Below are 14,843 nucleotides of genomic sequence, written 5' to 3'. Positions count from 1 at the left end.
TTCTGTATTTCCCAATTCTACACCGATATTATGTATAATTCAGAATGCTAATTCCGCCTTGTTATACATTTACCAAAAACCCCTGGTAACTTCCTGAAAAGAATACGAACGTTTTTTAAACTAATTTGTTTAAAGAATGCATAAATCTCTATTTAATTTGAGCAACAAAATTCGAAATTGCAATCTATAGAGTCTCTCAAGGTAGGCTGTTCACCAATTGTCTTTTTGAATCGGCGCGAGTGGCTTTGCAACGTTGCTACAGGAGATGAAATGTAATCCAAATTGAGGCTGCTATTTTTAATTTTTTTTCTATCACATACTTCCATTTTCACTATTTATCACCATTAAAATGGACTATTTACTAGAGTCCGACCGATTAATCGGCCGATGTCGAGGCTAGTATCGTCCAAAAGAACCGGCAAGAGCCGCGTTTGGCCGATTCTTGAATGAGGGAATGTTATTTGGTTAATTGATTATGGTTTCCTTTTGTTATTATAAAAGTTTATAAAAGCATTTGTTCTTGAAATAAATTTATATTCAAGATTTTTGCCGATTAAATCCTGTATATAAATTTATTTCAAGAACAAATGCTGTTATAAACTTTTATAATAACAAAATAAAAACATAATCAAATAACTAAATAACATTACCTCATTCAAGAATCGGTCAAAAACGGCCGATGCCGATTCTTTTGGCCGATACTAACCTCGGCATCGGCAGATTAATCGGTCGGACTCTATTATTTACCTCCATTAAAATGCAAGCAAATTTTTTTTTGTTTTTGCACAGCGCCGCTTGTGGCCGGATAAAAACTGAAATTTAGGCTAAGCAATTTTTAGCGAAAGGGAGGACAGAACTGCAATTTTTGGAGATAGCCAAAAAGTTATAATCCGGCTGCTGGTCGACACAGATGGCTTTTTAATTTCGAAAAGAACTTCAGCAAGAAACGCGATGTTTTAGTATCCTTTCCAAATTGTTTTCCCTACTTTTCGTTTTTCTTTGATAAATAATTGCAAAAATTTCGCTTTTTTTCTTCTCTAAAAGTGAAGTTTTTGTTATTTTGGAGTATTCCCTATCGAATGGAAACAAAAAATGAATCATTTGACCTAATATGCATAGATATGTTCAATTATTTTTACTACAGTGTATAACGCAGAAATAACTACAACTATTCCTACTTTTTGTTGATCTATAAACTTTAACCTTATAATTTCAATAACTGAATAAATCTTCTTCTTTTCTATTTTAGACCTCATTCACACAGTGACGTTGGACAAAACTGGGAAAAAGTCATTTGGAATTTGCATAGTTAGAGGAGAGGTGATATATTAATGAAAAACTTACAATCATAAATTTTAAACAATTTAGTTTCACTAGGTAAAAGACTCCCCGAATTCGAAAACATCAGGAATTTTTATAAAAGGTATAGTTCCAGACAGTCCAGCACATCTGTGTGGAAAATTAAAGGTAACTTAAGGCTGCTTTAAAAAATTTACAAGTAATGCATAATTATTTTAAAACTGGGTTTATGAAGGCTTCAGGCTGGTAATTTTTCCTTTATTTTCACTAGGAATATATTTAATGATTTTATGAGCGCATTTCTTTTTTTTTTTTAGGTTGTGAAATAACATTTTTATATGTTTAGACTTTCTGTAAATATCCCCATTGCAGGGTACATCCTGATAAATTTATATAAAAATTACCCCAAATTGCATCTAGTTCAGGGACCGAACATTACATTTATTGATGAAAACTGTCATTGAAAATTTTACTATTAAGGAAATGTTCTACAACTAAGTGATACATACCAATCGATTTCTTTTTCCACCGAGAATCAAATTTGAAAATAAATCTTTTTTTTGTAATTTTTATGCAAAATTTAAATAAATAACAATTATTTTTGGCTTTTAATTTTTTAAATCCGAAATTAACAATTATTTTTTATTTTTATCTACATCGATGTTTGCCCGATGTTTTAATTTCTCAACTACTACACGAAATAAAATGTAGCCAGAAATGCTTTTTTAAACTCGAAAGAACTAGATTCACATATTCGCTACTATGTAACAATGATGTACCTAAAAATCAAAATTTACCTATCCCAACGGTTCTAATAAAATTGTTTAAAAAAGAAAATACATTTTTTCACTTCAAAAATTCACATTTGAATGTACACTGTCGATCAAAAGTGGATGCATGGTGTTTGTCAAATAAAAATATTTATTTGTTTATAAGAATATGGTTCATACTTTAATTAAAACCACATAAGTCAAACTTTATACAGAATTTATAAAAAATTCAGCACATTTTCATCTTAGTTTTGAACTTTTTAATCTAAATCTTTAGAAAAGGCGGGGTACATCTGTTATGTAATACAGGTACAAGTTTTAAGTGGCTAAAATGCCCCTTTAATTTTTAACGAGTTTTTTGCTGACCGGTTTTTGCGCTTTTTACCATATAAAAGAGTATTTCTTGTAGAATAAAATGTGCAAAACGCTAGCTATAATTATGTTGTACTTTAAATAAATCGTATTTATTTGAAAATAAAAATATTGAAATAGAGTTCAGAAAAGAAGCTTTGCTAATCTCGTCCCCATGTATATCCTATTTATATCCAGAGTGATGGTTGAACCAGCTTCCGAGAACAAGCTCTCGCTGGGCACTAGTCGTTCTGCAGAGTACGAACGGAATGGATGAACGATGTCGATGTTTTTCACTCTTCTAGTCGATATATCGACGATCCAGCAAAACATCGATGTTTTGAAAACAGCGATGCATCGTTTGCATCCCTAATTTTGTTGCACCCCCTATTTGGTTTTCGACAGCTTGTAGTCTTCTCGGCATTGATTTAACAAGATTTTCGCACACATTGGGATAAATCTTGCTCCACTGTTCTTGCAATGCATTCTAAAATTTCGATGTACACATCCTGTCCTGCATCCTTACATTAAGGGCCGGACTTTGTGAACCGTTTTGATAACTTTTGGGCAGTTATATAACAACCAACTTCTAACATCATGAGGTGAATGTTTTGGGTCGTTGTCCTGGTAGAACTTAAAGTTGTCTTCAAGACCAATCGCCAAATAAACAGGTGTGTTCATTATCCCATCTATAAAATGTGAATTCCCAACTCCTGAGGTTGCCATACAACCCCAAACCGTCACTGACACACCACCGTGCTTCACCGTTTTTCTTAGGTTTTTCGCTTCAAGCTCATGATTTGGCTTACACCACACTTTACCTCTTCCATCACATCCGAATAAATTAAAAAATCATAAAATTGTTGATATTGACAATATTTACCGTACGCCAGAATGAGAAATCAATATCCATATGTTTTCGAGCAAATTCGAGTCGATCATGTTGGTTTTTTTGCTAATAAGGGGCTTTTTTCTCGATACTCCACCATGAAAGTCATGTTTTCGCAATAACCTTCTTATAGTTTCTGGGCTAACCTCAGTGCCAGAAGATTCTTTAACCATTGCAGCTAGTTTTGATTTTATCAGTACAGTACTGATTTTTCAACTCTGGTACTGATTTTATTCAGTTTTTTAATCAGTACACTAATGTCCTGATTTATCAAAATTTGTACTGATTTGTACTGAATTTTCTATTAAAACAAATACTTTAGTATTTTCTTAAGCTTTTTACATAACGTTGGAACTTCCTTAAACTGTACTGTAAAAAATAAGAAGAAAATAATTTAATTATAGTTGACATGTTTTAGATAATGTTTGATATGCCCAAGAAATTAATACAACAAGTAATTTTTAGCAAAAAAGAAAACCGACTTCAATTCTCGTATAAAATATATATATATATATATATATATCATGATCCAATGATCGCATCTAAACCAGATTAGTATGGGATCACCTGCGAGACACTACCTTTCCGATGCAAAAATAATTATCGAAATCGGTTGACATGGTCCAAAGTTATGTGGTAACATACATAAAAATAAAAATATTCCGACGAACTGATAACCTCCTCCTTTTTTGGAAGTCGGTTAAAAAGATAAATCGTTTTACGGGCATATCGCCGGGTCGTTACGTACCAGTTGCGATAATATGATGGAGCTTAAATTATTTAAAAAGAAGGCTTAAATTTTTGTCGAGTGTTGTTAGTTATCTCGAAAATAACTGTCAGTTTAATAACAATAAATTTCAATATTCGAATGGCTTTTGCCTATAACTTGCAACTCCTTTTTCTCAATTTACTGACTTTGTAAAAGAGTTTTTCATACAAGACATAGAGTTAGATACTCTTTTTAACGAATTCTTAGGCTTTCGCAGTTTTTTGCGTAGTTGAAAAACTATTTAAGCCATGAGGAAAAGTTGTACTTTTTCACAGTAGGCGAGGATCTTAAGAATAAAGTTTCTTTCCTGACGCAAAGAGAGAAACCGGCTTCTAACTAAAATTATTTAAATTTAACTTCATATTAAAAGTAATTTAAAATGAAATGTATAGAATTCTTTGACTATTTAAACACTGAAAATGAAAATGATCTCATTATTGCTATTCAAAAAGTCACAAATATGAAATACTTTATTGGCTCCTGTGTATAATGATGTGTACACTCATGATAAAATGAATAACACTTTTATTTTTTATGAACTATATTTTATTTATATACCAAAATATTGTTAAAGACAAGAACTCAGGCGTTTTAAATTATTTTCTGTTACCTACATTCATAATTTTGCTTTGAATAAAAATGTACTGAAAAGTACTGATTTGTTTAGCATGAAAAAGTGTAATGTATTGATTTCGCGCATAAAAAATCTGGCAACCCTATGCAAAAGTAAAAGGATTTTGCTTTATTTCCCTTAAAATAAAGTTCTCATCCCTGATAGATAATTTGCTTGGTTTAGCTACACGCATTTTATTTGAAATCAATCCATTTTTGTGTAGCGTGTATTGACATCCTGAACTGTCGACTTGCTTTTAATAACCAAATTTGCTTTTACACGCTCAGTTTTTCCTCGTAAATGGTGATGTATAACTAATTTACGTTCTTCCAAGGTGGACTGTTTAATATTTCGCGACATTTTAATAAAATACTCAAATGACCTTCACTAACTGCTGCACAATATTGAAATGACTAATATTTTTGCTAACGAGTACCCTTCGAATAAATTTAACGGTATATATACCGCTATATTTTCTGAAAATATGAGCGTGACGACCTTCCACCAAAATTCTTCAAACACTGTGCTTGTTACATCACTGAGCCTGTTGCATTTTTGTTTACCCTTTGTCTTAAGAATGGAGTTTTTCTCGACCGCTGGAAAGTTTGTTCAAATTCTCCAATCTTTACTAAACTATAAAACTATAGAGCGATTGCCAAACAAAGTACATTCGCTAAATTGTTCGATAACATAATACAAAATAATTTACTGAGCCACATAAGCAGTAAAATTGTAGACTGTCAACATGGTTTTATTCCAGGGAGGTCTACCTCCACCAACTTGACATTGATCTCAAAAAATATTACTGATGCACTTATGTGTAAACAGCAGCTTGATGTTATTTATACTGACTTTTCAAAGGCCTTTGACAAAGTTGATCACTACATACTAAGAAAATTCAAACTCTTAGGCTTATCCAAAATTTTACTAAAATTCTTTGAAAGTTTCATTATAAACCGAATGTTACATGTTAAGATTGGCGGCGTTTATTCAGAAACTGCTAATACAACGCATTCTGGAATTCCGGAAGGTACACACAGAGAACCTCTTTTATTTTATTATTACAATTACAACGTTTTTATCAACTTGCAATGTTATACATATGTCCAGACCACCATTTTATACTATAAATATAGAAAAGGTATTTATGGTTATTTATTTAGTCTAGATATCAACGTCGTCGTAGGTATCATATCAAAGACATACAATTAGAAAAACTCAAGAGATAGATGTCGCCTCTCCAGAAGATAAAAATATGCACTACATACGCTACAGCGGAAATGGACGACATGCCATTCCTTTAAATGAAATTAATTGCTGCTATATGTATGTATGTACATTAGACTGCATCACTCCCCATACAAAAAAAAACGGTACTGTTTTTCCATTGGAATTATAAAATCTATTATATTTTAAGAAGTCCACCAAAATATTTCCGAAAAATATTAAGATTTAAGTGAGCTAGACCGATTTGAAAATACCTCCAAAAATGGAGTTTTTTATGAATAAAAATAGTTTCTTATAGATGTTTTATGAAAAAATCCCCTTAAATGACAAAACGGTTAAAACTTAAAAAAATTACATACAAATACTAAAAAATATAAATAAAAAAATTAACGGAATCGTAATAATGAGATTTTTGATGCTGTTTTTTAACTTTTTTCAAAGATTGGTATAAGAAAAACTTGAATAACTGAACCTAAACTCTTCCGATTTAGGTATCATTGGAAAGGTATTTTCTCACCCTTTTCATTTCTTTGCTAAAAGCTGATTCAAAGGATGAAAGAGAAAGGTAGGATGAACGAACATCATTCAAAGTTGAATTAAGATGTGTTGGTATTTGAAAAAAATAAAAAATTAGGACATGAATGACTTTTTTTTGCACACAAATAAAAAGAATTGGAAAATACCTTTCTACCGAGATCCCATAAGTCTAAATCAGAATAGTTTTGGCCCAGTTATTTAAGTTTTTCGTAAATCAATCTTTTAAAAAAGTAAAAAAAACAGCATCAAAAATCTTATTATTACGATTCCGTTGAAAAGATTTTTAAATATATTTATGCAGATTTCTCAACGGTGGTCTGGACATACAACATTGCAAGTTGATAAAAGCGTTGTAAAAAATAAAAAACTTAAAGCCAAACTAAGGAAACATTTTGAAAAAGATGTTGTAATAACAGTTATGTGTAAAAAAACCACATCGCAAATACAAAAGCTCAAAACAACAACAAATCAAATGCCAATAACCATATTTGAAAAGCAAAACCAAATGTGAATGACGGTAAATAAAAGCCGCTGGGTAAATGAAGAATTAAAAATAAATTTAAAAAAAAACTTTTTTAATTACCACGCTTTTATAAATATACTAAAATTAGAAAGTAATATATCTCAGTCCCATAGAATTTGCTTTGATAACTTTTAATTTTGAAATTTTAGCAAAAGTCATTATAAACAATTTATGAGATTGAAAACGAAAAACGTGGAGCGCATGCAATACAAAGCATTAGATTTAATTGGATTGGCAATATTCAAACTACATACATAACATAGACCTAAAATTTCTACAGCGAGAGTACAAATTTGAGATCGATTTTAAGCGGTCGTTATTAATATACCCACATACATACATATATTACTCTTCAATTTCAAATCAGGCCTATTACATGCGCCCCACGCTTTTCATTTTCAAAAATTTCAAAATCAAAAGTTATCAAAACAAGTTCTATGGGACTGAGAAATATTATTTTCTAATTTTAGTATACAGTATATTTTGCTTAGCTGCACATCCTTCTTTGCACGAAAAATTTTCTTTACTACTTCAATGAGGAAGGTATCCAAATTCCAATGAAACCAAATAATAGAGAAGCACTTACCACGTAGAAATTACTGCAAGCGAAATTTTTACCGAATAGTATCTAATTATCTATATAACTACATAAATTTATAGCCATTTTCGTTGTTCTGCGAGATGAACAAAATAAATAAAAAGTTGTAAAATTAGGTAATTGTAGGGCCAGTGCAGGTAAACGTAATACTTTCTTTGATAATTGATACTAGTCGAATAATTTTTAAGGCAGGTATCGCCAATGTGCAGGTATGCTAAATGCATCTATCGGAGCAGTTTCCTTATAAATGTTAAAAATAATGCCTCTGATACGCATTTTGGGGTAGGTATCTTAAATGTGCACTTAAGCATATGTATTTATAAAAGCGTGGTACATTAAAAAGTTTTTTTTTTTATTTATTTTATACTCTTTAGTCTTGTCTGTATAAAATTTTGCAATAGATACTAAAATAACTCAACTTGCAGTGAAAAGAGAACAGAAGACTATGCAAGCAAAATGTTGTTTGCTCCCATTTAGTATATGCCTACATATGTACATACATACATATAGCAGCAATTAATTTCATTAAAAGAAATGGCGTGTCATCCATTCCCGCTGTAGCGTATGTAGTGCATATTTTTAACTTCTACTGCCGAGGCGACATCTATCTCTAGAGTTTTTCTAATTGCCTGTATCTGATATGATAGGCTGCCTTCCTAAACGTCAATTGCTTTGCATACGTACAAAGTATAAGGTTCCATAACGTCGAACTACAAAATATTGACAATGTAAACTGTTCCAAAACGCAGCCGAAAAGTTACCGAAACGCATCGCTCGAGCAATCAGCGCATCAGAAACAAAGTTGATGCTTCGTTTCTTATTGGTTAGCATTGGTGTTTTAGAAATGGAGAATTCAGAAAATTTGTTCATTGCTATATTGAATATTTAAAATATGCAATAGGGCTATTCGCGATTCGGTGCATAAGAGCTGACAAATGCAATTGCAGAAATATGCCATGGATTGTGAGCGACCTTTATTAAACTGTCATGGTAAAACTTTTGCAAAACAATTTTTGTGTATCAGCTTTGGTTTTTTTTATGAATTTAATTAGCTGATAGAAATGTCAACCAGAGTTGCAATGCATAGCATTTTTATGTTATGGATTTTCGGTATTGCAAATAATTTGCAATACAACTTCGCAATGCAATGATGCTAGGCCATTTGCACCGGATCGCGAACAGCCCTAATGTATATGGTTGCAATGTGTCGCAACTCTGCATGTACAAACAGTTTGAAAACCGCAGTATAACAGTTTCCAAACACTGTATTGATACGTTTTGGAAGTCAGCCATACCTACGACGAGGTTGATATCTAGACTAGGTTTGCCATAAATACCTTTGCTATATTTATAGTATAAAATGGTGGTCTGGACATACAACATTGCAAGTTAATAAAAGCGTTGTAAAAAAAGAAATATTCCGACGAATTGATAACCTCCTTCGTTTTTTAAAGTCGGTTAAAAAGAAGCCAAATTTGCTCACAAATAAACTGGATATATGATTTCTTTTTGCGGTAGACTTTACGCTGTTTGCCTTAGTATTTCCACGGGGGCCCTCATCACGGAAAGAGCCTAGGGCCCATAGATCCTAAATCCGGCACTGAGTAGAGTCCGACCGATTCCCGGTTTTTGGCCGATGCCGATTTCTTAAAAAAACTACCTGAATATAAAACAATAAATATTTAATAAATTTTAATAAAAACAGAAGATAAACATAAACAAATAACATTACAAAAAAAATAATCATCCAAGAATATATTCACTATGTTTTAAAAAATAGTATATCGCTTATCCATATCATTGCAATAATTTGTTCCATAGTCTTTTTCTTATTCAATGTAAAAGGAGGATGGTTCCGTGCGCAGAAGGGGAAAACTTTTGACTGCCATTCACCTGGGAGTGGCCAGAAGTGATTCTTGTGCGTACGGTTCAAACCGCAGCTCACAACGTCCGGATATTTATATCCACGTATCTTCTGGCTAGCAACCAAACACCCGTTTGGGAGCGAGCTAAAGTGAGAAGGCGTAAAACTTCGCGTACGCTGGGTTTAGGTCCCGCCACGTTAAAACCCCGCCCAATGAAAAAGAACAAACAGCCTCGTATGAGACCCCCTTTTTCATATGACGACCACGGCAAACGTATAAAGGACTATGATTTAAGGGTATGCACCTGGAATATCCGGACCCTTAATGGGGAAGGTGCCCCTGCACGGCTGGTGGATGTCCTGGGGAAGACAAAGGCTGACATCACTGCCATCCAAGAAATGCGATGGACGGGGCAAGGAAAAGTAAGCGTGGAGCCTTGCGACGTCTACTACAGGTTGCCACGTAAAGGAGCGCAAATTCGGTGTTGGATTCGTGGTAGGAGAGAGACTCCGTCGCCGAATACTGGCGTTCACCCCGGTGGACGAACGTCCAGCCACAATCCGCATCAAAGCTAGATTCTTCAACATCTCGCTCATCTGCGCCCATGCCCCGACGGAAGAGAACGATGAGGCGTCCAAGGATCTCTTCTATAAGCGCTTGGAACGTACGTATGGGCGCTGCCCCCGACACAATTTAAAAATCGTGCTTGGTGATTTTAATGCCAAGGTGGGCAAAGAATGGATCTTTGGCGCCACTGTCGGAAAATTAATCCTCCACGACGAAACGTCCGATAACGGACTGAGGCTGATCGACTTCGCTGGGGCCCGAAACATGGAAATATGTAGTACTAGGTTCCAGCATAAGAACATCCACCAAGCTGCTTGGCTGTCTCCAGATCGAAAAACGAGACCCCAAATCGACCATGTTGTGATAGACGGAAGGCATGCTTCAAGCGTTTTAGACGTACGTACACTCCGAGGGCCAAACATCGACTCGGGCCACTATCTTGTTGTAGCCAAGATACGCACCCGCCTCTGTGCAGCAAAAATGTGCGCCCAATAATGCAAGGAAAGCTTAACGTCGAAAAGCTGCAATCACATCAGACAGCCAATTTATTCGCCACTCGACTCACACACCTGCTCTCTGAGAGCACTCTTCAACAATCCGACATACGCGAGCAGTGGAACCACATTTCCCGATCATTAAGTACCGCCGCCGAAGAAGTAGTTGGATTTCAGCGAGCCCGAAAGAACAACTGGTACGATGAGGAATGTCAAGAAGCCGCAGAGAAAAAAGACGCCGCCTATAGGGCCACGCTGCGATCGGGCGCAACGCGAGCCATGTGGGACCGTTATAGGGAACTGAAGAAGGAAGCGAGACGTATTTGGCGCAATAAGAAGAGAGAGGTCGAAAAACGTGAGTTCGAAGAGCTTGAGATGATCCGTGAACGTATGTTACGATTCGATCCCAGGTCTTATCGAGTGTATTGTACGAAAGACTGAAGCCCACCGTCAACGAACTGATTGGGCCTTATCAGTGTGGCTTTAGGCCTGGAAAATCCACCATAGATCAGGTATTCACAATACGCCAAATCTTGGAAAAGACCCGCGAGAATAGGATCGACACACACCATCTATTTGTCGATTTCAAAGCCGCTTTCGACAGCACGAAGAGAAGTTGCCTTTATGCCTCGTTGTCTGAATTTGGTATCCCCGCGAAACTAATACGGCTGTGTAAAATGACGTTGAGCAATACCACCAGCTCCGTCAGAATAGCGAAGGACCTCTCCGAGCCGTTTGATACCAAACGAGGTTTCAGACAAGGGGATTGATGTGATCGTTTGATTTCTTTAATCTGATTTTGGAGAAGATAATAAGAGCCGCAGAACTGAACCGCTCAGGCACAATACTTTACAAGAGTGTACAATTGCTGGCGTATGCCGACGACATCGATGATATCGGTAAAAACAAGGGCTACGTCTGTTCTGCCTTCTCGGTATTGGATGAGAAGCAAAGCGAATGGGTCTGATAGTGAACGAGGACAAACGAAGTATCTCCTGTCATCACACAAACAGTCAGAGCATACGCGTCTTGGCACCCACGTCACTGTTGACAGTTACAAGTTTGAAAAAGTAGACGACTTCGTTTATTTGGGAACTATCATTAACACCAGTAATAATGTGAGCCTTGAAATCCAACGGAGAATCACTCTTTCCAGCATGTGCTACTTTGGGCTGAGTAGGCAATTTAGACGTAAAGTCCTCTCTCGTCGTACAAGGATCACACTCTATAACTCACTCATCATTCCTGTGCTGGTGTATGGCGCGGAGGCATGGACAATGAAAGCATCTGATGAGGCGGCTCTTGGAGTTTTCGAGAGAAAGATTCTGCGAAAGATTTACGGACCTTTACGCGTTGGTGATGGCGAATATCGCAGACGATTTAATGATGAGCTGTATGAGCTTTACAACGATATAGACATAGTGCAGCGAATTAAAATTCAGCGGCTCCGCTGGCTTGGCCATGTCGTTCGAATGGACAGAAACGCTCGAGCTCTGAAAATATTCAACGCGAGCCGCGATGCTGGTAACAGTGGAAGAGGAAGGCCTCCTCTGCGTTGGAAAGACCAGGTGGAGAAGGACTTGGCTTCACTTGGCATTTCCAATTGACGTCAGTTAGCACAGAAGAGAAATGACTGGCGTGCCGTTTTGGACTCGGCCAAAATCGCATGGACGGTTACAGCGCCTATAAAGAAGAAGAAGAAGTAAAATAAATAGTTCATTCGAAATTACATTTCCTAGTGTTCTCATAGTAGTAAAAATATGCAGCTTCTGCTAACTATAAATATGTTTTCAATACAATTTGTTAATAAACAGCAACCGTAGATTTTAAAATAATGATGAAAGTATTGCTGTAACATAAATAATTTAACAATCCAGTGCAAGAGACGCTTTAGCCCCGCAAACATATTCTGAGCGCTCATAATATATGAGTCGGAAAGGAGTCCTAGGTAAGTAAAAAATATGAGTTTCAAAAACAAACATTTTTTTACTCTTATATGAATCTTTTAGGAGTCATATATGATCCAAGTTATGAGCCAGCACTTTGTGCCAGTATAAAAACAATAACGACTAGAAATTTATATCTAAACTTGTTTATACAGATATGAAAAATAATTAGGAAGGAAAAATAAACAAAATTTAGCTGCAGCAACTGCTATTACACGAATGCTGCAATATATGAACATATGTATATATGTATGCGCAGAGGTTTGTATATAAATATGCAACAGTATTTGAAATGAATTCCTTGCTAACATGGCTCTAAAGTAAGTTCATTAAGAGAGTTGAAGAATAAAGCCAATAAGAGTCACAGAACAGCATACAAGGAGCTCCGAAAGTAGGCATTTATGAGGCCAATAAGAGTCATTTAAGAGCTTCAAAAAGAGTCCAAAATGAACCGTATATGAGGCCAATAAGAGTCCAATATGACTCATATTGAGGCTCATTTGATGTATGAATTTAAGCTCATATAGGACGACCTTCGCAGTAAGGGAAACACCCTCATTTCGGACTCTTAAATGAGCTCATAATGAGCACAAAGGTTCCGAAATGGGACTCCTTAAAGACTCATTTATGACTCCAAATGTTTGCTGGGAGCATTCTTTGGTTATTTCCCTTTCGTTTATTTAATGTTTATTACTTTTTTATGAAAGTGTAGCTCATTATCTAACACAAACCATTTAAGTACAAATTTCAAACTTTGTAAAAATAGTAGAAAAATTGGACAGCTTTTAATTACATTTTCTAGAAACATTCTGAGTATGCAGCTTTGTATCCCATTCAATTTTTAAATACGAAGTGCAAATTTTAAGTGACTAGGGCTTACCGTTTGATTTACAGGGTTTTGTTTATATAGTAAGCTATATTTTCATAAAAAAATAATAAACGTTTCTTAGACAAAGAAAAATAACGAAAACGTGCTAAACTGTGTCTTTCCTATTTACATTCTCATCATAAATACGAAACATGAGAACATATTTATGACAGGAGGACTCAGATGCATTAATATTTTAAGATTTAAAGGAATTAAAAAAGTAAACACTAAATAATATAGAATGAAGGTGCGAAAAAAGTAAAAAGAATCGGCCAAAAGCGGCCGATGCCGATTCTTTTGGCCGATATTAGCCGATGCCGATTATTTTGGCCGGTCAAAATCTGTGGCCCGGTTATCGTAATCTCCCCACAAAATGATATAAAAATTAAAAATAAGTGTTATTTGCAGATTATTTCGATAAAAATCAAAAATAATTGTTATTTCGGATTCATAAAGTAAAAATCAGAAATAACTGTTATTTAAGGAGCAATTAAATAAAAATAAAAAATAATTGTTAAAGAGCGATTTTTATAATAAAAGTTGTGTTTGTTACGGTTCCTGATCTAGTTACGTTAATTTTTCAACAAGTTTTACATAGTATGTACATGCATATGCGAAATTGTTAGTCGATTCAAAAATGGTACAAATCTGAAAGACTAAACTGATCATAAAGAAATAAGGGCAGTGCTGTCTTCGGCTATGCCGAAGGATTCATACTATAGTATAGGGCTCGTAAAATTATCCTACTATTCGGTTAACCGATTATTCGATTCCTAACCGTTCGAATGCTTATTAGTCGGTTAATGATATTCGAATAGTCGCCCGCCTTCGACTATGTCAATAGTTGATTTTTTTCGACTACTCGAGTAGTGTTGCAAATCGAATTGCAGTAGGCCACAGTATACAGCAGAGCTGCTCACTCCGTAAGCACTTGTAGCACATTTGTTTTTGTTTTGCCCAGAAGTATAGGCACATATACAAATTTACACTTTAAATATAAAAAAAGTAATGTAAAAAAAATATTTTTTTAAAAATAAGCTTTTATTTAACATGTTTAATCAAAGGAATAAAATAAAGTAGTGAAACAAAAGATTTTTTAGCAAGAAAATTTTGTCAAAACTGCACTAAAATGAATAAAATAAAATAAGTTAAGGTCTCGTTAAAGTTACTAAAAGCCATTTAGTGTAAGGAGTTATTCAAACTCTAATGAAAATTACTAACAATTTGTACTAATTTACTTCGTTTTTAAAAAAGCTTGTCGCGCGAATAGCAAACCGGCATTTAAATATCTGCATACATACATATAAATACATACATACCTAACCAATTATGCATGTACGCTGAATTTCGGTAGCGAAATTTTGCCAATGTGATGAACGCTTTCATTTAAAAATGCGCAGTGCGTTCTGCTCACTTTCAACACTAAAATCACCAGCAAATTTCAATAAGCATTCGATTTACATTGCATTTGTCACTATTGTACGAATATTATTATGTTAATCCAGTTTCACGCGAAGTTATAACATT

At 34.8% G+C, this 14,843-nt stretch overlaps 1 protein-coding gene across 1 annotated transcript in view; it reads left to right on the top strand.

Annotated features, from left to right (window-relative positions):
- LOC118742315 (inactivation-no-after-potential D protein) overlaps positions 1–14,843 on the top strand; it is a gene marked incomplete at its 3' end in the record, with an annotated part of 121,807 nt that overhangs the window by 28,727 nt on the left and 78,237 nt on the right. The window contains 2 exon segments of the mRNA XM_036474299.1: positions 1,250–1,320; positions 1,378–1,467. Of these exon segments, the coding sequence (XP_036330192.1) occupies positions 1,250–1,320; positions 1,378–1,467 (161 nt within the window).

The sequence above is a fragment of the Rhagoletis pomonella genome, unplaced genomic scaffold, assembly GCF_013731165.1.
Source record: "Rhagoletis pomonella isolate Grant_MI unplaced genomic scaffold, Rhpom_1.0 Rhpom_scaffold_00007, whole genome shotgun sequence".
Taxonomy (NCBI): Eukaryota; Metazoa; Arthropoda; class Insecta; order Diptera; family Tephritidae; genus Rhagoletis; species Rhagoletis pomonella.
The sequence above is the reverse complement of the archived record's forward strand: the minus strand, read 5'-3'. Positions and strand labels throughout refer to the sequence as shown.